The 23,506-nt window shown below is 34.5% G+C and overlaps 2 protein-coding genes across 3 annotated transcripts in view; both read right to left on the bottom strand.

Annotated features, from left to right (window-relative positions):
- The window catches only part of brox (BRO1 domain and CAAX motif containing), a 30,403-nt gene extending 7,198 nt beyond the window's left edge, over positions 1–23,205 (bottom strand). The window contains exons 1-13 of one of the 2 annotated variants that reach the window (XM_077510578.1): positions 23,188–23,205; positions 19,742–19,819; positions 19,200–19,328; positions 18,931–19,037; positions 18,299–18,395; positions 16,612–16,707; positions 16,458–16,530; positions 16,166–16,271; positions 15,411–15,500; positions 15,234–15,319; positions 15,076–15,157; positions 14,657–14,807; positions 13,605–13,764 (exon numbers count right to left, since the gene is read on the bottom strand). In XM_077510578.1, coding sequence (XP_077366704.1) covers positions 13,605–13,764; positions 14,657–14,807; positions 15,076–15,157; positions 15,234–15,319; positions 15,411–15,500; positions 16,166–16,271; positions 16,458–16,530; positions 16,612–16,707; positions 18,299–18,395; positions 18,931–19,037; positions 19,200–19,300 — 1,149 coding nt within the window. In that variant the 5' untranslated portion in view covers positions 19,301–19,328; positions 19,742–19,819; positions 23,188–23,205. Of the gene's footprint in view, positions 1–13,604; positions 13,765–14,656; positions 14,808–15,075; positions 15,158–15,233; positions 15,320–15,410; positions 15,501–16,165; positions 16,272–16,457; positions 16,531–16,611; positions 16,708–18,298; positions 18,396–18,930; positions 19,038–19,199; positions 19,329–19,741; positions 19,912–23,187 lie in introns of those variants that run through there. The other variant, XM_077510577.1, reaches the window with a different exon arrangement.
- LOC144010307 (alpha-1,6-mannosyl-glycoprotein 2-beta-N-acetylglucosaminyltransferase-like) lies at positions 20,112–23,307 on the bottom strand. Its single transcript, XM_077510573.1, has 2 exons — positions 23,188–23,307; positions 20,112–23,104 (listed from the first exon to the last, which is right to left on the bottom strand). The coding sequence occupies exon 2, from the start codon at positions 22,959–22,961 to the stop codon at positions 21,705–21,707; it is 1,257 nt and encodes a 418-aa protein (XP_077366699.1). The 5' UTR covers positions 22,962–23,104; positions 23,188–23,307; the 3' UTR covers positions 20,112–21,704.
- Between the last annotated feature and the right edge of the window lie 199 nt (positions 23,308–23,506).

Raw genomic sequence — 23,506 nt, 5'->3', positions numbered from 1 at the left:
ACTATACATGGTCGTTTTTTTTGGGTGGAAAAAAAAATGCCTTACTATACATGGTCAATTTTTTGGGGTGGAAAAAAAAATGCCTTACTATACATGGTCGTTTTTTTTTGGGTGGAAAAAAAATGCCTTACTATACATGGTCGTTTTTTTGGGGTGGGAAAAAAATGCCTTACTATACATGGTCGTTTTTTTTGGGTGGAAAAAAAGTGCCTTACTATACATGGTCGTTTTTTTTGGGTGGAAAAAAAGGCCTTACTATACATGGTTGGTTTTTTTTGGGTGGAAAAAAAATGCCTTACTATACATGGTCGTTTTTTTTGGGTGGAAAAAAAATGCCTTACTATACATGGTCGTTTTTTTGGGGAGAAAAAAAATGCCTTACTATAGATAGTCGTTTTTTTGGGTCGAAAGAAAATGCCTTACTATACATGGTCGTTTTTTTTTGGGTGGAAAAAAAATGCCTTACTATAGATGGTCGTTTTTTTTGGGGGTGGAAAAAAAATGCCTTACTGTACATGGTCGTTTTTTTGGGGAGAAAAAAAATGCCTTACTATACATGGTCGTTTTTTTGGGGAGAAAAAAAATGCCTTATGGTCTTATGGTCCTAATGGTCTTATTTTTATCATTATTAAAAACGCCTTACTATAGATGGTCTTTTTTTTAATCATTATTAAAAAATGCCTTACTATACATGGTCGTTTTTTTTGGGTGGAAAAAAAATGCCTTACTATACATGGTCGGTTTTTTTTGGTGGAAAAAAAATGCCTTACTATATATACATGGTCGTTTTTTTTTGGGTGGAAAAAAAGTGCCTTACTATATATACATGGTCGTTTTTTTTGGGTGGAAAAAAAGGCCTTACTATACATGGTCGGTTTTTTTTGGGTGGAAAAAAAATGCCTTACTATACATGGTCGTTTTTTTTGGGTGGAAAAAAAATGCCTTACTATACATGGTCGTTTTTTTTGGGTGGAAAAAAAGTGCCTTACTATACATGGTCGTTTTTTTTGGGTGGAAAAAAAGGCCTTACTATACATGGTCGTTTTTTTTGGGTGGAAAAAAAGTGCCTTACTATACATGGTCGGTTTTTTTTGGGTGGAAAAAAAATGCCTTACTATACATGGTCGTTTTTTTTTGGGTGGAAAAAAAGTGCCTTACTATACATGGTCGTTTTTTTTGGGTGGAAAAAAAGTGCCTTACTATACATGGTCGTTTTTTTTGGGTGGAAAAAAATGCCTTACTATACATGGTCGTTTTTTTTGGGTGGAAAAAAAATGCCTTACTATACATGGTCAATTTTTTGGGGTGGAAAAAAAAATGCCTTACTATACATGGTCGTTTTTTTTTGGGTGGAAAAAAAATGCCTTACTATACATGGTCGTTTTTTTGGGGTGGAAAAAAAATGCCTTACTATACATGGTCGTTTTTTTTGGGTGGAAAAAAAATGCCTTACTATACATGGTCGTTTTTTTTTGGGGGGGGGGGGGGGGGGGGGAAATGCCTTACTATACATGGTCGTTTTTTTTGTGTGGAAAAAAAATGCCTTACTATACATGGTCGTTTTTTTTGTGTGGAAAAAAAATGCCTTACTATACATGGTCGTTTTTTTTGGGTGGAAAAAAAATGCCTTACTATACATGGTCGTTTTTTTGGGGTGGAAAAAAAGGCCTTACTATACATGGTCGGTTTTTTTTGGGTGGAAAAAAAATGCCTTACTATACATGGTCGGTTTTTTTTGGGTGGAAAAAAAATGCCTTACTATACATGGTCGGTTTTTTTTGGGGTGGAAAAAAAATGCCTTACTATACATGGTCGTTTTTTTTGGGTGGAAAAAAAATGCCTTACTATACATGGTCGTTTTTTTTGGGTGGAAAAAAAATGCCTTACTATACATGGTCGTTTTTTTTGGGTGGAAAAAAAATGCCTTACTATACATGGTCGTTTTTTTGGGTGGAAAAAAAGTGCCTTACTATACATGGTCGGGTTTTTTTGGGTGGAAAAAAAATGCCTTACTATACATGGTCGTTTTTTTTGGGTGGAAAAAAAATGCCTTACTATACATGGTCGTTTTTTTTGGGTGGAAAAAAAATGCCTTACTATACATGGTCGTTTTTTTTGGGTGGAAAAAAAGTGCCTTACTATACATGGTCGTTTTTTTTGGGTGGAAAAAAAGGCCTTACTATACATGGTCGTTTTTTTTTGGGTGGAAAAAAAATGCCTTACTATACATGGTCGTTTTTTTTGGGTGGAAAAAAAAATGCCTTACTATACATGGTCAATTTTTTGGGGTGGAAAAAAAAATGCCTTACTATACATGGTCGTTTTTTTTTGGGTGGAAAAAAAATGCCTTACTATACATGGTCGTTTTTTTGGGGTGGAAAAAAAATGCCTTACTATACATGGTCGTTTTTTTTGGGTGGAAAAAAAATGCCTTACTATACATGGTCGTTTTTTTTGGGTGGAAAAAAAATGCCTTACTATACATGGTCGTTTTTTTTTGGGTGGAAAAAAAATGCCTTACTATACATGGTCGTTTTTTTGGGTGGAAAAAAAGTGCCTTACTATACATGGTCGGGTTTTTTTGGGTGGAAAAAAAATGCCTTACTATACATGGTCGTTTTTTTTGGGTGGAAAAAAAGTGCCTTACTATACATGGTCGTTTTTTTTGGGTGGAAAAAAAGGCCTTACTATACATGGTTGGTTTTTTTTGGGTGGAAAAAAAATGCCTTACTATACATGGTCGTTTTTTTTGGGTGGAAAAAAAATGCCTTACTATACATGGTCGTTTTTTTGGGGAGAAAAAAAATGCCTTACTATAGATAGTCGTTTTTTTGGGTCGAAAGAAAATGCCTTACTATACATGGTCGTTTTTTTTTGGGTGTAAAAAAAATGCCTTACTATAGATGGTCGTTTTTTTTGGGGGTGGAAAAAAAATGCCTTACTGTACATGGTCGTTTTTTTGGGGAGAAAAAAAATGCCTTACTATACATGGTCGTTTTTTTGGGGAGAAAAAAAATGCCTTATGGTCTTATGGTCCTAATGGTCTTATTTTTATCATTATTAAAAACGCCTTACTATAGATGGTCTTTTTTTTAATCATTATTAAAAAATGCCTTACTATACATGGTCGTTTTTTTTGGGTGGAAAAAAAATGCCTTACTATACATGGTCGGTTTTTTTTGGTGGAAAAAAAATGCCTTACTATATATACATGGTCGTTTTTTTTTGGGTGGAAAAAAAGTGCCTTACTATATATACATGGTCGTTTTTTTTGGGTGGAAAAAAAGGCCTTACTATACATGGTCGGTTTTTTTTGGGTGGAAAAAAAATGCCTTACTATACATGGTCGTTTTTTTTGGGTGGAAAAAAAATGCCTTACTATACATGGTCGTTTTTTTTGGGTGGAAAAAAAGTGCCTTACTATACATGGTCGTTTTTTTTGGGTGGAAAAAAAGGCCTTACTATACATGGTCGTTTTTTTTGGGTGGAAAAAAAGTGCCTTACTATACATGGTCGGTTTTTTTTGGGTGGAAAAAAAATGCCTTACTATACATGGTCGTTTTTTTTTGGGTGGAAAAAAAGTGCCTTACTATACATGGTCGTTTTTTTTGGGTGGAAAAAAAGTGCCTTACTATACATGGTCGTTTTTTTTGGGTGGAAAAAAATGCCTTACTATACATGGTCGTTTTTTTTGGGTGGAAAAAAAATGCCTTACTATACATGGTCAATTTTTTGGGGTGGAAAAAAAAATGCCTTACTATACATGGTCGTTTTTTTTTGGGTGGAAAAAAAATGCCTTACTATACATGGTCGTTTTTTTGGGGTGGAAAAAAAATGCCTTACTATACATGGTCGTTTTTTTTGGGTGGAAAAAAAATGCCTTACTATACATGGTCGTTTTTTTTTGGGGGGGGGGGGAAATGCCTTACTATACATGGTCGTTTTTTTTGTGTGGAAAAAAAATGCCTTACTATACATGGTCGTTTTTTTTGTGTGGAAAAAAAATGCCTTACTATACATGGTCGTTTTTTTTGGGTGGAAAAAAAATGCCTTACTATACATGGTCGTTTTTTTGGGGTGGAAAAAAAGGCCTTACTATACATGGTCGGTTTTTTTTTGGGTGGAAAAAAAATGCCTTACTATACATGGTCGGTTTTTTTTGGGTGGAAAAAAAATGCCTTACTATACATGGTCGGTTTTTTTGGGGTGGAAAAAAAATGCCTTACTATACATGGTCGTTTTTTTTGGGTGGAAAAAAAATGCCTTACTATACATGGTCGTTTTTTTTGGGTGGAAAAAAAATGCCTTACTATACATGGTCGTTTTTTTTGGGTGGAAAAAAAATGCCTTACTATACATGGTCGTTTTTTTTTGGGTGGAAAAAAAATGCCTTACTATACATGGTCGTTTTTTTGGGTGGAAAAAAAGTGCCTTACTATACATGGTCGGGTTTTTTTGGGTGGAAAAAAAATGCCTTACTATACATGGTCGTTTTTTTTTGGGTGGAAAAAAAATGCCTTACTATACATGGTCGTTTTTTTTGGGTGGAAAAAAAATGCCTTACTATACATGGTCGTTTTTTTGGGGAGAAAAAAAATGCCTTACTATACATAGTCGTTTTTTTGGGTCGAAAAAAAATGCCTTACTATACATGGTCGCTTTTTTTGGGTGGAAAAAAAATGCCTTATGGTCTTATGGTCCTAATGGTCTTATTTTTATCATTATTAAAAACGCCTTACTATAGATGGTCTTTTTTTTAATCATTATTAAAAAATGCCTTACTATACATGGTCGTTTTTTTTGGGTGGAAAAAAAATGCCTTACTATACATGGTCGGTTTTTTTTTGGTGGAAAAAAAATGCCTTACTATATATACATGGTCGTTTTTTTTGGGTGGAAAAAAAGTGCCTTACTATACATGGTCGTTTTTTTTGGGTGGAAAAAAAGGCCTTACTATACATGGTCGTTTTTTTTGGGTGGAAAAAAAGTGCCTTACTATACATGGTCGGTTTTTTTTGGGTGGAAAAAAAGTGCCTTACTATACATGGTCGTTTTTTTTGGGTGGAAAAAAAGTGCCTTACTATACATGGTCGTTTTTTTTGGGTGGAAAAAAAGGCCTTACTATACATGGTCGTTTTTTTTGGGTGGAAAAAAAGTGCCTTACTATACATGGTCGTTTTTTTTGGGTGGAAAAAAAGTGCCTTACTATACATGGTCGTTTTTTTTGGGTGGAAAAAAATGCCTTACTATACATGGTCGTTTTTTTTGGGTGGAAAAAAAATGCCTTACTATACATGGTCAATTTTTTGGGGTGGAAAAAAAAAAGGCCTTACTATACATGGTCGTTTTTTTTGGGTGGAAAAAAAATGCCTTACTATACATGGTCGTTTTTTTGGGGTGGAAAAAAAATGCCTTACTATACATGGTCGTTTTTTTTGGGTGGAAAAAAAATGCCTTACTATACATGGTCGTTTTTTTGGGGGGGAAAAAAAAAATGCCTTACTATACATGGTCGTTTTTTTTGTGTGGAAAAAAAATGCCTTACTATACATGGTCGTTTTTTTTGTGTGGAAAAAAAATGCCTTACTATACATGGTCGGTTTTTTTTGGGTGGAAAAAAAATGCCTTACTATACATGGTCGGTTTTTTTTGGGTGGAAAAAAAATGCCTTACTATACATGGTCGGTTTTTTTTGGGTGGAAAAAAAATGCCTTACTATACATGGTCGTTTTTTTTGGGTGGAAAAAAAATGCCTTACTATACATGGTCGTTTTTTTTGGGTGGAAAAAAAGTGCCTTACTATACATGGTCGTTTTTTTGGGGTGGAAAAAAAGGCCTTACTATACATGGTCGTTTTTTTTGGGTGGAAAAAAATGCCTTACTATACATGGTCGTTTTTTTTGGGTGGAAAAAAAATGCCTTACTATACATGGTCAATTTTTTGGGGTGGAAAAAAAAATGCCTTACTATACATGGTCGTTTTTTTTTGGGTGGAAAAAAAATGCCTTACTATACATGGTCGTTTTTTTGGGGTGGAAAAAAAATGCCTTACTATACATGGTCGTTTTTTTTGGGTGGAAAAAAAATGCCTTACTATACATGGTCGTTTTTTTTGGGTGGAAAAAAAAATGCCTTACTATACATGGTCGTTTTTTTTTGGGTGGAAAAAAAATGCCTTACTATACATGGTCGTTTTTTTTGGGTGGAAAAAAAATGCCTTTCTATACATGGTCGTTTTTTTTGGGTGGAAAAAAAATGCCTTACTATACATGGTCGTTTTTTTTGGGTGGAATAAAAAATGCCTTACTATATATACATGGTCGTTTTTTTTTGGGTGGAAAAAAAGTGCCTTACTATACATGGTCGTTTTTTTTGGGTGGAAAAAAAGTGCCTTACTATACATGGTCGTTTTTTTTTGGGTGGAAAAAAAATGCCTTACTATACATGGTCGTTTTTTTTTGGGTGGAAAAAAAGTGCCTTACTATACATGGTCGTTTTTTTTGGGTGGAAAAAAAGTGCCTTACTATACATGGTCGGTTTTTTTTGGGTGGAAAAAAAATACCTTACTATACATGGTCGTTTTTTTTGGGTGGAAAAAAAGTGCCTTACTATACATGGTCGTTTTTTTGGGGTGGAAAAAAAGTGCCTTACTATATATACATGGTCGTTTTTTTTTTGGGTGGAAAAAAAATGCCTTACTATACATGGTCGGTTTTTTTTGGGTGGAAAAAAAATGCCTTACTATACATGGTCGTTTTTTTTGGGTGGAAAAAAAGGCCTTACTATACATGGTCGTTTTTTTTGGGTGGAAAAAAAGTGCCTTACTATACATGGTCGGTTTTTTTTGGGTGGAAAAAAAATACCTTACTATACATGGTCGTTTTTTTTGGGTGGAATAAAAAATGCCTTACTATATATACATGGTCGTTTTTTTTTGGGTGGAAAAAAAGTGCCTTACTATACATGGTCGTTTTTTTTGGGTGGAAAAAAAGTGCCTTACTATACATGGTCGTTTTTTTTTGGGTGGAAAAAAAAATGCCTTACTATACATGGTCGTTTTTTTTGGGTGGAAAAAAAGTGCCTTACTATACATGGTCGTTTTTTTTGGGTGGAAAAAAAGGCCTTACTATACATGGTCGGTTTTTTTTGGGTGGAAAAAAAATGCCTTACTATACATGGTCATTTTTTTTGGGTGGAAAAAAAATGCCTTACTATACATGGTCGTTTTTTTGGGGAGAAAAAAAATGCCTTACTATACATAGTCGTTTTTTTGGGTCGGAAAAAAATGCCTTACTATACATGGTCGTTTTTTTTGGGTGGAAAAAAAATGCCTTACTATAGATGGTCGTTTTTTTTGGGGGTGGAAAAAAAATGCCTTACTGTACATGGTCGTTTTTTTGGGGAGAAAAAAAATGCCTTACTATACATGGTCGTTTTTTTGGGGAGAAAAAAAATGCCTTATGGTCTTATGGTCCTAATGGTCTTATTTTTATCATTATTAAAAACGCCTTACTATAGATGGTCTTTTTTTTAATCATTATTAAAAAATGCCTTACTATACATGGTCGTTTTTTTTGGGTGGAAAAAAAATGCCTTACTATACATGGTCGGTTTTTTTTGGTGGAAAAAAAATGCCTTACTATATATACATGGTCGTTTTTTTTTGGGTGGAAAAAAAGTGCCTTACTATACATGGTCGTTTTTTTTGGGTGGAAAAAAAGGCCTTACTATACATGGTCGTTTTTTTTTGGGTGGAAAAAAAATGCCTTACTATACATGGTCGTTTTTTTTGGGTGGAAAAAAAAGTGCCTTACTATACATGGTCGTTTTTTTTGGGTGGAAAAAAAGGCCTTACTATACATGGTCGTTTTTTTTGGGTGGAAAAAAAATGCCTTACTATACATGGTCGGTTTTTTTTGGGTGGAAAAAAAATGCCTTACTATACATGGTCGTTTTTTTTGGGTGGAAAAAAAGTGCCTTACTATACATGGTCGTTTTTTTTGGGTGGAAAAAAAGGCCTTACTATACATGGTCGTTTTTTTTTGGGTGGAAAAAAAGTGCCTTACTATACATGGTCGTTTTTTTTGGGTGGAAAAAAATGCCTTACTATACATGGTCGTTTTTTTTGGGTGGAAAAAAAATGCCTTACTATACATGGTGAATTTTTTGGGGTGGAAAAAAAAATGCCTTACTATACATGGTCGTTTTTTTTTTGGGTGGAAAAAAAATGCCTTACTATACATGGTCGTTTTTTTTTTGGGGGGGGGGGGGGGGGGGGGGAATGCCTTACTATACATGGTCGTTTTTTTTGGGTGGAAAAAAAATGCCTTACTATACATGGTCGTTTTTTTTGGGTGGAAAAAAAATGCCTTACTATACATGGTCGTTTTTTTTGGGTGGAAAAAAAATGCCTTACTATACATGGTCGTTTTTTTTGGGTGGAAAAAAAATGCCTTACTATACATGGTCGTTTTTTTTGGGTGGAAAAAAAGGCCTTACTATACATGGTCGGTTTTTTTTGGGTGGAAAAAAAATGCCTTACTATACATGGTCGGGTTTTTTTGGGTGGAAAAAAAATGCCTTACTATACATGGTCGTTTTTTTTGGGTGGAAAAAAAGTGCCTTACTATACATGGTCGGGTTTTTTTGGGTGGAAAAAAAATGCCTTACTATACATGGTCGTTTTTTTTGGGTGGAAAAAAAGTGCCTTACTATACATGGTCGTTTTTTTTGGGTGGAAAAAAAGGCCTTACTATACATGGTCGGTTTTTTTTGGGTGGAAAAAAAATGCCTTACTATACATGGTCGTTTTTTTTGGGTGGAAAAAAAATGCCTTACTATACATGGTCGTTTTTTTGGGGAGAAAAAAAATGCCTTACTATACATAGTCGTTTTTTTGGGTCGAAAAAAAATGCCTTACTATACATGGTCGTTTTTTTTGGGTGGAAAAAAAATGCCTTACTATAGATGGTCGTTTTTTTTGGGGGTGGAAAAAAAATGCCTTACTGTACATGGTCGTTTTTTTGGGGAGAAAAAAAATGCCTTACTATACATGGTCGTTTTTTTGGGGAGAAAAAAAATGCCTTATGGTCTTATGGTCCTAATGGTCTTATTTTTATCATTATTAAAAACGCCTTACTATAGATGGTCTTTTTTTTAATCATTATTAAAAACGCCTTACTATACATGGTCATTAAAAAAAAAAAAAAACGCCTTACTATACATGGTCTTTTTTTTTATTATTATAAAAACGCCTTACTATACATGGTCTTTTTTTGTTATTATTAAAAACGCCTGACTATACATGGTCATTAAAAAAAAACACCTTACTACACATGGTCTTTTTTTTTTATTATTAAAAACGCCTTACTATACATGGTCATTAAAAAAAAACAAAAAAAAACGCCTTACTATACATGGTCTTGTTTTATTATTATTAAAAACGCCTTACTATATATGGTCTTTTTTTATTATTATTAAAAACGCCTTACTATATATGGTCTTTTTTTATTATTATTAAAAACGCCTTACTATACACGGTCTTTTTTTTTTTTATTATTATTAAAAACGCCTTACTATACACGGTCTTTTTTTTTTTAATTATTATTAAAAACGCCTTACTATACACGGTCTTTTTTTATTATTATTATTAAAAACGCCTTACTATACATGGTCATTAAAAAAAACAAAAAAAAACGCCTTACTATACATGGTCTTTTTTTTTTTTTATTATTAAAAACGCCTTACTATACATGGTCTTTTTTTTAATCATTATTAAAAACGCCTTACTATACATGGTCTTTTTTTTATTATTAAAAACGCCTTACTATACATGGTCTTGTTTTATTATTATTAAAAAACGCCTTACTATATATGGTCTTTTTTTATTATTATTAAAAACGCCTTACTATACACGGTCTTTTTTTTTTTTAATTATTAAAAACGCCTTACTATACATGGTCTTTTTTTTATTATTATTATTAAAAACGCCTTACTATACATGGTCATTAAAAAAAAAAAAAACACCTTACTATACACGGTCTTTTTTTTTATTATTAAAAACGCCTTACTATACATGGTCATTAAAAAAAAAAAAAAAACACCTTACTACACATGGTCTTTTTTTTTATTTTTTATTAAAAACACCTTACTACACATGGTCTTTTTTTTTTTTTTTTTTTATTAAAAACGCCTTACTATACATGGTCTTTTTTTTTATTATTAAAAACACCTTACTATACATGGTCATTAAAAAAAAACCAAAACACCTTACTATACACGGTCTTTTTTTTTATTATTAACAACGCCTTACTATACATGGTCATTAAAAAAAAAAAAACACCTTACTATACACGGTCTTTTTTTTTATCATTATTAAAAACGCCTTACTATACATGGTCTTTTTTTTATTATTATTAAAAACGCCTTACTATACATGGTCTTTTTTTATTATTAAAAACGCCTTACTATACATGGTCTTTTTTTTATTATTATTATTAAAAACGCCTTAGTATACATGGTCTTTTTTTTTTATTATTAAAAACGCCTTACTATACATGGTCTTTTTTTTATTATTATTAAAAACGCCTTACTATACACGGTCTTTTTTTTTAAAATTATTATTAAAAACGCCTTACTATACATGGTCATTAAAAAAAAACACAAAAAAAACGCCTTACTATACATGGTCTTTTTTTTATTATTATTATTAAAAACGCCTTACTATACATGGTCATTAAAAAAAAAAAAAAAAAACCTTACTACACATGGTCTTTTTTTTAATTTTTTATTAAAAACACCTTACTACACATGGTCTTTTTTTTTTTTTATTATTAAAAACGCCTTACTATACATGGTCTTTTTTTTTTATTATTAAAAACGCCTTACTATACATGGTCATTAAAAAAAAAAAAAAAAACACCTACACGGTCTTTTTTTTTATCATTATTAAAAACGCCTTACTATATATGGTCTTTTTTTTATTATTATTAAAAACGCCTTACTATACATGGTCTTTTTTTTTATTATTATTATTAAAAACGCCTTAGTATACATGGTCTTTTTTTTTTATTATTAAAAACGCCTTACTATACATGGTCTTTTTTTTATTATTATTAAAAACGCCTTACTATACATGGTCTTTTTTTTTCTTATTAAAAACGCCTTACTATACATGGTCTTTTTTTTTATTATTATTAAAAACGCCTTACTATACATGGTCATTTAAAAAAAAACAAAAAAAACACCTTACTACACATGGTCTTTTTTTTTTTTTATTATTAAAAACGCCTTACTATACATGGTCTTGTTTTTATTATTAAAAACGCCTTACTATACATGGTCTCTTTTTTTATTATTATAAAAACGCCTTACTATACATGGTCATCAAAAAAAAAAAAAACGCCTTACTATACATGGTCTTCTTTTATTATTATTAAAAACGCCTTACTATACATGGTCATTAAAAAAAAAAAAAAAAACACCTTACTACACATAGTCTTTTTTTTAAATTTTTTATTAAAAACACCTTACTACACAGGGTCTTTTTTTTTTTTTTTTTTATTAAAAACGCCTTACTATACATGGTCTTTTTTTTTATTATTAAAAACGCCTTACTATACATGGTCATTAAAAAAAAAAAAAAAACACCTTACTATACACGGTCTTTTTTTTTATTATTAAAAAAACGCCTTACTATACATGGTCTTTTTTTTTATTATTATTATTAAAAACGCCTTAGTATACATGGTCTTTTTTTTTTATTATTAAAAACGCCTTACTATACATGGTCTTTTTTTTATTATTATTAAAAACACCTTACTATACACGGTCTTTTTTTTTATCATTATTAAAAACGCCTTACTATACATGGTCTTTTTTTTATTATTATTAAAAACGCCTTACTATACATGGTCTTTTTTTATTATTAAAAACGCCTTACTATACATGGTCTTTTTTTTTATTATTATTATTAAAAACGCCTTATTATACATGGTCTTTTTTTTTTTATTATTAAAAACGCCTTACTATACATGGTCTTTTTTTTATTATTATTAAAAACGCCTTACTATACATGGTCTTTTTTTATTATTAAAAACGCCTTACTATACATGGTCTTTTTTTTATTATTATTAAAAACACCTTACTATACACGGTCTTTTTTTTTATCATTATTAAAAACGCCTTACTATACATGGTCTTTTTTTTATTATTATTAAAAACGCCTTACTATACATGGTCTTTTTTTTATTATTATTAAAAACACCTTACTATACATGGTCTTTTTTTTATTATTATTAAAAACGCCTTACTATACATGGTCTTTTTTTTCTTATTAAAAACGCCTTACTATACATGGTCTTTTTTTTTTATTATTATTAAAAACGCCTTACTATACATGGTCATTTAAAAAAAAACAAAAAAAACACCTTACTACACATGGTCTTTTTTTTTTTTTTTATTATTAAAAACGCCTTACTATACATGGTCTTGTTTTTATTATTAAAAACGCCTTACTATACATGGTCTCTTTTTTTATTATTATAAAAACGCCTTACTATACATGGTCTTTTTTTTTTATTATTATTAAAAACGCCTTACTATACATGGTCATCAAAAAAAAACAAAAACGCCTTACTATACATGGTCTTCTTTTATTATTATTAAAAACGCCTTAGTATACATGGTCTTTTTTTTTATTATTAAAAACGCCTTACTATACATGGTCATTAAAAAAAAAAACGCCTTACTATACACGGTCTTTTTTTTTTTTATTAAAAACGCCTTACTATACATGGTCTTTTTTTTTATTATTATTAAAAACGCCTTACTATACATGGTCATTAAAAAAAAACAAAAAAAACGCCTTACTATACATGGTCTTTTTTTATTATTATTAAAAACGCCTTAAAAAACAAAAAACAAAAAAACGCCTTACTATACATACTATACAGACGACCACCGTTCCACTGATCCACGCCGCCCCCGAAAAGAAGAATGTACAGTCGGAGGTGGGAGTCGAACCCACAACCCCCTGGTTATTGGACAAAGAACTTAACCAAGAGATCACCACAGCTACAAGCCACATGTTTTTTTTTTTTGTTTGTTTGGTTTTTTTTTAAATCAGATTTATTTTGACACTATTTTTCTTGACAAATGTAAGACTAGCCTTTGTATTATTATTTTTGTTTTTCTTATGCTTCTTATGCTTTCTTAGGCTTGCAGTTCTTTGGATTTCCTTATGAGTGCTATTTTTTTCTTCTTGGATGAATCGTGCACTCTTGGAAGTAAATTTAGGTTGGCCGATCACTCCTGGCAAAGTTCACCATTGTTGGCACTTTCCACCATTTGTGAATAATAGCTCCGACCATGATTTGCTGAAGTCCCAGTGCCTTCAAAATGGCTTTGTTTACTTAACGTAGTTTCTCTTTTGTTATTGAATCTCTTTGGATGGTCGTGTTACTTTTTAAGATTGTGTAGCCGCTTTGACAGCTCAATTGAAATAAGTTCTCCAAAAGTTGTGCTTAAACACAGCTAACTCCTGATTAAAACAAATGGGGGAAATTATTTTTTCCACATTGAGCGGGATGCAATCAATTTCCTACCTTGTCATTTTTGGCTCCCTTGGTAAGGTCAAAGGTGGCATAAACTTCAGGAGTACACTGCTCACTGGGGGATGGCAGCTCGAAGGGGACTGGCTCAACCAGGCCATAGTTTGCCTTCAACTCGAGCTGGGGAGGTTCAGCTGGCACCTTGTGGAAGTATCTGGAAAAAAAAAAAAATTTAATCAATTGACAATGTAATAGTGATAGACCGATATGGTTTTTTCAAGGCCGATACCGATACAGATTATTAGTAGCCAAGTAGGCCGATAACCGATATTACAAAAAAAAAAAAAAAAAAAAAAAAAAAAAACCTTTTTCTTGAGTTGAGTAAACTATATTAACAGATTTGTTTGTTTTTTTTTAAAAATATATATAACAAAAATTGCAAGGAGCTTCCAGGGGTCATTAGCAAATAAATGGATCCCTAAAGTTTTCTACTGTCAATAAAGTTTTCTAAAATTTCAACATAATTTCTTGATGTATTTATTTATTTATTTTTATTGTATTTATTTACATTTTATTTTTTCCCATTATTTATTTATTTGTTTTATTTATTTATGTATTTATTATTATTCTTGATTTATTTATTTATAAAAGATTTCTACTGTCAATAAAGTTTTCTAAAATTTCAACATAATTTCTTGATGTATTTATTTTATTTATTTATTTTTATTGTATTTATTTATTTACATTTATTTTATTTTTTTCCCCATTATTTATTTGTTTTATTTTGTTGTATTTATTTATTTATTATTATTCTTGATTTATTTATATATAAAAGATTTCTACTGTCAATAAAGTTTTCTAATATTTCAACATAATTTATTTATTTATATATATATATTTTTTTTTAATAAAAAGTGGAGGGAGTTCCTAGTTTTCATAAAGTGGAAATTTAAATCGATCCATAAATGAAAAGTTCCCTGCATGATGCATCTGACTGAGTGACAAATGCATGTGAAATTGTGCGACTTAAGATTTACATTCCTGTTGATTGTATAACCACATAAGCAATTAAAGTATATAAAGAACATGGAAATTGAGCGTCTCACATGAAGCCATTTTCTCTCTGGCACTTATCCAGCGTGTTCTTAATGAAGCCACCCAATTTGAGGAAGAAAAGCTGCTCAGACGGTTTGGCCGTGGTGCCCGGACCTTTGGTGTGACGATACTCTTTACACAGCTCCTCAGCACGGGAATAAGCTACAAGTACAAAAAGAAAAAAAAAAAAGATGATGTCATTTGATTTCAACGAGGAAGTAGGCTAGTAAAGTGAGGATGAGCAAGTATTTGGGCCTGTACAGACACATCTGAGAACCACCAAGCCTGTGTCTGTTTACAGCAGATACTTTTATTTGACGTAGCTTAAACACATACTACATGGTCCTGGCAAGATTCTATAACATTCAGTGGTAAACTTAATTTATGTCAGGCGATGCTGCTGAGATATGATCAAAACCAAGACATGTACCCTTTTCCGCTTCTTGGAGAGATCGGATCGCCTCACCGCACTTATCGTTCGCCAGCAGTGTCTGTCCGTGATAGCAGTACGCCTGCAAACATGAAGCAGCACATTCAGCACCGCCACAGTGTTAAGGCTGTGACATCATCATGCATGAACAACGTTACATAAGCCATATAGAAGAAGAACTTCAGCTGGAGATACTTCCTCCATTTGCTGCTGCACTCGGGATCCAAAGTGTTTAGAGTGTGATCTGGAGATAAAAATCAGCTGTGAAATTGACAGACTGTACTAAAAACTTCACAGATGGCAATTAGAAATGACTCTGGACTTGAAATGCTCACCAGCTTTCTGATAAAAATTTGCCGTCTCAGATGCCAACGCTGCGACAATTGAGGCATTGTGCTTCAGTTCAATGGCTCTGGCGATTGTCACTGTGGAAAAACAAGAATGTTTGCATACTGAAAGAAAGGCAAGACGGGTCAAATTCTCTTTAGGTCATTGTGCAAGCTATGTTGGTAGCGTCTAGTTCTAGTCAAGTTTCTCTACGTCTAGTCCAAGTTTCTCTACGTCTGGCCAAGTGTTTCCTCGTCCGCACAAAGTCTTCTCTCGTCCGCGCCAAGTGTTCCTTTCTCCCGTCCATGTCAACTCAAGTCATCTCCACATCAACTCATCTCCACGTCTAGCCAAACCATCTCCATGTCTAGCCAAGTCATCCCAAGTCTAGCCAAGTCGTCCTATCATGCCCAGTCTGTCCTGCCACGTCATGCCAAGTCTGTCCACGTCTTGCCCAGTGTGTTCACGTTCCATCCAGTCCTTTACGTAATCCCTATAAATAAAGTTCCTCACGTTTCCCTTCCTATCTGTCTCCCTGCCTTGTTTCTCCGCCATTGGGTCCATCCACACACCTTCTACCATAACAACTGTGCCATGTATATAGGTAATACTGTATAGTACAACAGCAACCACCTCCAACTTTTTTTAATCACTACATGAATATGAAGTATGGCATAAAGACCAATTACAGATTAATCGATTCTAAAAATATTCGATAGCGACAACACTACACAAGATTTTCTAACTATGAAAGAAAACATACCTTCTTGCGCTTCTGCCTGAGACTGGATGATGTACGCATCAATCACTCTGGGATCCAAGTCTCGACCTTTTTCTGCAGGGGTGATGAGACGGGGGATGTGGACCTCCTGTCGGAAAACCATTTTTTTAATTATGAAATGGGCATATGGAACTTGACCAAAATCTGAAATTTAGCATGACGTCATGTCAAATCTATGTCTGTATTTTGATCGAAATCTGCTAAAAATTGCTAATTTGCTAAACCAGACAGTTTGTGAAATACACTGTGTAGAAAGTCACTACGCATTTGTTACCCTAAGATTTTTGAAGATTCCAGCAGCAACCTTCAGGCTACGGTGCACAACTTTAGCTTCATCCTCTGAGACGCTGTCAAAAACGAAAACACGTCTCGTGAAAAAAACTGCAGGTAAACTCTTTGTAACATTTAAAGAAAATGGCAACGCATACTTTTCTTTTCCAGCAAGTCTCGAGGCGAACTTGGTGTACCAGAGCGCTACGTTGAAGGCCATGGAGACCAGCTCGAAGATTGCATCTTGTTGGGCACTGAGACAACAGCATGGAACAACGTTGGATCAGAATTTTCAGATTTGAATCATAAGCAATCACTCAATTTGGTTGCATGGACTCCATTTTGAAGGTGTCAGTAGAAGACCAAATGGAATAAGAAACAAAATACAAAATAATACGTGGTGGCATGGAAACTAATGTGTGATTTAAGTTTGCTGCTAACATTTTAACTTTTACATATTTAGAAGCGGAATTTTCAAATCCAACCAAAACTTGTTGGGTGCCATCAACAAGGATTTTGGGTGCCAGTTTGAACTCACATTTGAACTAATTTTCTCCCAATAACGTGTAAATACGTTTTTTTTTTTGTTTTTTTTTTAATGTGTTAAGGGTCCCAGAGACGGACATTTTTTTTAACTCGTTTACTCCCAATAACGTATAAATACGTTTTTTTGGTAAGTGTCCCAAAGACGTATTTATATGTTTGTTTGTTTGTTTGTTTTGTTATGCTAGAGCATACAGAAGGCTTTGATGCAGCCTCTCAACTGCAAAGAATGGTTGAAGAAATGGTAGTTAATACATAAACGGCAAGCAGGTGGCAGCAGAGCAAACGAGATCAACCAGGGCCATCTAGAAAAAAAGCTCAATTACTTAGAATTTTAAATAGATTTGTGAAAACTGATGAAACTTAGCTCTCTTCTAATGCTAATTGCTGCAAAACGGAAACAGAAACATACTTTTTTTTTCCTGATGAAAGAAGAGACTTTAATCTTTCTTTAATCTTGCTTTTATAGCAATATAACACAATATTCTGTGGGCCTTGCAAAATCAGTCAAAGTTCAGTAAAACAGCCGGGAGCAAATGGGATTTTTTCTGTGAAAATGGCTGGGAGTGAATGAGTTAATATTTACAATACCCACTTGAGTATATATTTAAGTGACAGGATCAGCCAAACTATGAAAAAAAAAAAAAAAAAAAAAAAAAAGTACTTTATTTATTAGCAGGCATGTAAGAAGTGCAGAGGGACAATTCTCAGTAGGCCTGCCTTTGTTACTAAGGGTGTCACCAAGTTACAATAATTTAATACCAAAAGTAGCAAAACTTTTTAATCCACAAACAGAAACAATAACACTAACTATATTAAACCTTATCTGTACAAAAATAACACATAACACAACAAAGCATGATGGAAAAGCCTCCTACGATTACCGTTGCACTCTTCAAGTTAGCGTCGGTCAGCTCAGTCGTGCACCAGAAGTGGTGAGAACACATTTCAAAATAAGAGTACTAACAGGAAGTACAATTTGCTGGTTTAATTTCATGTTGTGTGGTCTTGTTAAGTGTAAAATGTCTTATGCCATTTAATGTACATTTACGTATTGTTTTCCTTTTCTCCTTTTTTTTAAAATTCAAATAAACAATGATCATTCATAAGAGCATTCAATTGTAAATTACATTTTTGATCAAATGCAATATGAATGTAGTTTACACAGTTTCATTAAAACACAAACTTGTGTGGACTCCAGGGCTGAAAATGAGTCCCAGTCCGGCCCTGGGTACAACAGGAGTGAAGTACAGTATGTTGCTGTATTTTGAGTGGAAAGAAGTATTAAAAAACAATCCATACCTTGGTATGTTCCCTTGTAAAGTATCCGTCCATTTGAAGTTCTGAATATACCTCATCTTGTTGTCCTGTGTGGTTCCATCAAATGATGCAATAAAGCCTGTGAAATAAAATCACAGTTAAAAAAAGAACAACGCCATTTCTGAATTGATATTTAGAAATGTTGTGGAATGTTACGGGCACAGGTTTACTATAGCGTACAAGTATGTAACATGTTCAGTGGGTGATATGAACCATATTCACATTTCCTCTCATAGGTGCCATTTACTGACTTAAATGCTGGCAGCACCAACCATTTATTTGAAAAAGGCTTCACATTACTAGTGTATGTTACTGTGCAGTGTATTTAGAGGCATAACTAATTTTATTGTTGCCTGTACATGCTTGAACAGTGCTACGAGTCGATTCAAATTTGCACTTGCGGCTTGAGTTGTAAAACCATGCTGATGTGTATCTTTTGCCAATTAATTTCAAATCAATTCTCAAGACTTGGATTGTCACCAAAAATATTTACAAGACATCTGACTACATGCTTGAGGATGCTCCAAGATAGCAAGAGAACGAAGTCTGGTTACTAATAAAGGTATCTATTACAGCAGAGGCCACAATGACGATACACGACTGTAGCAACTGACATTGCAGGAGAGAGAAGTATGCATCTGTGGCACTTTTCATGATCTCTGCATTGCAGGTGACATCTGTAAACATCTCCAGCAGCCTTGCCCTCGTTGTCCTTAAGTCGCTGTATTTGTAAACAAAAAGACATTGCCATTAAATGGACATTAATCGAGACAACATACGGTTCAGTTTGAGATACAATAAAACACCCTATGTTTGATCATGATAATAAATATCAAAGTGCAAGTGTGATTACACTATCATGGATGTATCGACACAGACATACTTGCAGATTTTATTGGCAGCTGGGCTCCCTGCAACGCCATAATAATTAAAGGACACAGGCGCTGTAGCCTTCAGAGGGTTTCGGTGAAACCAGTGTGCCATCTCCTCGGTGAGGACACGCCAATAATGGCTGCAACAGTCAACATGACAACATGTTAATCCATGAGTTACGACGTATCAATATTACATCGGGGAATTTGGGGCATGACGTGTTAATTCCAGCGGTAGCGTGAGCTAGCTAATAGCTAACTGAAAGGCTACGATGCTAATTCGCTGTTGCTGAATTCAACACAAAAATAATCAACACAACACAAAATATATGTATTTGCTGCTCCAAGTATTTACGCTAGAGCTCATTTGTTTCATATTTGCGTCGGTGTCTTAAAAAGAAACGATTGTGATTACGTAAGCTACAATGTACAACTAGCGGCTAATATTAACGCTGGTATAATATGAGTAATAATAGCAATGTTCCGACCGATTCTTCACATCAAAAATATGTAATACTGTACCTCTAAAACGATGGGTAAATTAAAGACTTACCAATCTTTGTGACGTTTGGTTTTGATGTGACGGAAAGTCCAACGTTACAAGTTACTTCCGGAAATAAACAGGACTGAACTGTAACCAATGAGAACATACTGTTCAGTCACATGACCACAATCCAGGAAGTACTTCAATCTGCTTGTTGGGCTCAGTTCAGTCGTCAGGCTGCAGTACATGATCTAAATATGCGTGTGACAAAAATGGACAGAATTACAGGACCTGTACATAAAATAAGTCCTTCAAAATTTCCAAATATTCCTTGTAATAATAATAATAATAATAATAATAATATAAATAAATAAATAAATAAATCAAAACACTACATTATTTGTTAAATACAAGATAAAAGTACTTTATCACAGGTAAATAAGGAAAATATATTTATTTTTATTTTTTTCCCATTCTGACAAAACATTGATCAACAATAAACATGTATTAAAAGTAATGATCATAATAGCCAGATAACCAAGACAACAACAACAACAACAACAAAATCACATTATCAATATCCTGCCACCAACATGAGAATCATGAACTCTGTTAGCACATTAACATCAAATATTTACATGATGCCTCATATTGACGAGGAATGATTCAGAAGAGTTTACAGTCTAAAGATGCACCATTATCAATGCATCATCTTTGGTTACTGACAGCAAGATGCCGCCGGCAATTTCACATAACGATAAACATTTGAGAAAAATTCACATTCATTCCACCCTCATTTTCGAATTTAAGACTAATATTAAGTGCTTTGTTGACACACAAAGGGACAATCAAAAGGCACTGCTGGACTGTGTTAAACTTCCGTTTTAAACCACTAATTCACATGAATGAATTTTCACTTCTGTTTGTATTACAAATGGACTTTTTGGGATCTAATAGGGCAAGATTCCAAAAGGACACATTTATCCTTGTTTCAAAAGCAAACATCCAGGGGTGGGGAAAAAAAAAATCAATAAACCAAACAAAATCTTACTGTTGAAATCAGTGACTATTACAGAAGAGAGCAAACGGGTTCAATGTACAAACCAGATTAGTCTGCTCACATTAACTGTACTTGGAATCGTACCATGGAAAGCATACCAAAAAATAAAAAAAAATTAAATTAAAATCATACAAGAAGTGCAAGATATTACAGACTTGTGTAAAACATGCTGTCAATCATGGGAAATAACTGGCCAAGTGAATTCAAGGCTTAAAAGAGCTAAAGCATCCATCCATCTTGTCCTGCTTATCCTCGCAGGGGTTGCGGGTAACTAGAGCTGCTGACTTGGGGTGAGAGGCGGAGTTCACTTTGGTCTGGATGTGTGCCAATCACAGATGAAATGTATCATACGCTCACATTAACAGTCTTTGGCAACAATGCAGTGATTTGTTCAGGAATGTGTATGAAAAATGTGCAGAACGGACATTTTTTTTTAACTCATTTACTCCCAATAACGTATAAATACGTTTTTTATAATGTTCTATGTGTCCCAAAGACGTATTTATACGTTGTTGGCTTTTTATTTTATTTTTATTTATTTATTTTTTATGCTAGAGCATACAGAAGGCTTTGATGCAGCCTTTCAACTGCAAAGAACGGTTGCAGAAATTGTAGTTATTACACAAACGGCCAGCAGATGGCAGCAGAGCAAAGGAGATCAACCAGGGCCATCTAGAAAAAAAAAAAAAAGCTAAATTACTTTGAATTTTAAATAGATTTGTGAAAACTGATGAAACTTGGCTCTCTTCTAATGCTAATTGCTGCAAAACGGAAACAGATATAAACATACTTTCTTTTCCTGATGAAAGAAGAGACGTTAATCTTTCTTTTGATAGGTTCCATGCTTTTATAGCAACAGAACACAATATTCTGTGGGCCTTGCAAAATCAGTCAAAATCCAGTAAAACAGCCGGGAGCGAACGGGATTGTTTCTGTGAAAATGGCGGCGAGTGAATGAGTTAAAGGCACTTTTTAAAGCCGTTTGGCATAGTTAGTGCATAGAATATGATCTCGGACATCTCCCCACCCTCCATTCTTCATGTGGTCCTTATGTTGAGCTGCTTCAGCAGCAGTAAGGATGAGAGAAGAAGGGAAAAGGCCATCTTTCGCTATCTTAAGTGTCTCCTCGATCTTCTGTGAGGCCCATTCTGGTCTGCAGTTCTGCTTCTGGTGCAGCCCGCAGTCTCCAGTGTGAAGAACCCGAGAGCCCTGAGCCACGAGCACTTTTATAGGCTTGGAAATGCAAGTGCCGGAAAGGTGCTGCAGCGTCCAGTCCCAGTTGTAATCATCATACGTGCAGAAGTCACTGCTGCAGGCCATCATCTTGTAGTACACCTCTCTGGAGACGGCCATGCCTATGTTGTGTTTTGTGGACATCCACCCAGTGGTCAAAACCTTGTTAGACAGTGTGGGGAAACCAGTGAAGTCATTATGGTTTCCCAAAGCCAGCATATCACAATCCTGGCAGCTGTTCTTCTTGTACTCAACCATTGATTGATATAAATGGAAAAAGTCTGGCAAAATGTAGTTGTCCTCCTCCAGAAATATGACAAATCCGCCGTAGCCCTGCATCGCTTGCACTCGCTCCCACACAAAGTGCAACTTCCACCACCAGTGATGTTTGGTTTGAGTGACGGAGGCTTCTCTGTAGTGTCTGTAAGAGTCCGGGTGCTGCGCATTGAGGCATCCTGTTTTGATGGCATCGTCTTTGGATATGTCCCGCGGGCAGTCCCGCGGATCCTGCCCAGGAAACTCAGTGGGATACAGCTGAGTGCTGAAAGGGAAATAAATTTGCAGTACCTTGCAGAAAGTGATGCCTTGCACAATGGCGTTGATTTCCGCTGAAAAATAGTCATGGCTGAAGATGAGGAGGAAGCTGCCGACCTCTGCAGCTTTCTCCAGAGACTTGACGAGAAGTCGGAGGTATTCCGGTCTGTTGTGGACCTGCACGACCAGCACCAGCTGGGGATCCCCTGGAAAGCGCTCAGCGTTCAAAACGTGTTGCTTGAAATTGGCAACGTAGACGGATTGCCTCAGCTCGGACAGTGACCCCGAAAAGTCAAACTTGACTGCATCGCTCGAGCGTGTGCCCGGATTGGCTTGATTATTCACGTCACTTGATCCGTTCTCTGAAACTGACAGCACACGTGCGGAAACCAAAAGAGTCCAAACCACAAAGCAAACGCCCAAAAGCACCAGCAGATTCTTTTTAGCCAGCCGAAACCTCATTTTGGAAAGGTCAGGAGAGCAACCTTTGGTCAACAGCGGCTCACATTATCTAGGAAGTTCTCCTGTGTTGATTTAAGTGACTATGCTCAACTTCTCTCTCGTCAGCTGCCACACACACACGTTTCTTTTTAAACAAAAAATGCCTGTGAGGAGAAAGGAAGTGAATTACTGTATTTTTAACAATAGCACAAGCATCGTGTCAAAAGTTAGCTCGTCTTCGACTTACCCCAGCTGCAGTGTAACTTGACAGGGTGCACTGCTCGTAACAGGAAGAGAGAAGTCTGACGGGGGTGTTTCATCTTCCTCAGTTCCACAACTCATTGACTGCTGACGTGTACAATGTGGCTAAGCGTCCAGTAGTGGAACGAGTTCCGCCCCTGTCTCGCAGGCTGCAGAACGACCCCTCCTCCTCCAAGCGTCACAGAGAGCGAGCGGCTGCTGGACGAATCATACCTGCGGTTGTCGTACGAAATATGAGAAGCAGACTCATAAGTTCTGGCTCTGGTTGACAGTCAACAGAGGGAGGGGCCGGGGCATTGCTCGTA

This window comes from Festucalex cinctus, chromosome 21, assembly GCF_051991245.1.
Source record: "Festucalex cinctus isolate MCC-2025b chromosome 21, RoL_Fcin_1.0, whole genome shotgun sequence".
Classification (NCBI taxonomy): domain Eukaryota; kingdom Metazoa; phylum Chordata; class Actinopteri; order Syngnathiformes; family Syngnathidae; genus Festucalex; species Festucalex cinctus.
Note: the sequence above shows the minus strand (reverse complement) of the source record. Positions and strands in the feature narration are given on the sequence as shown.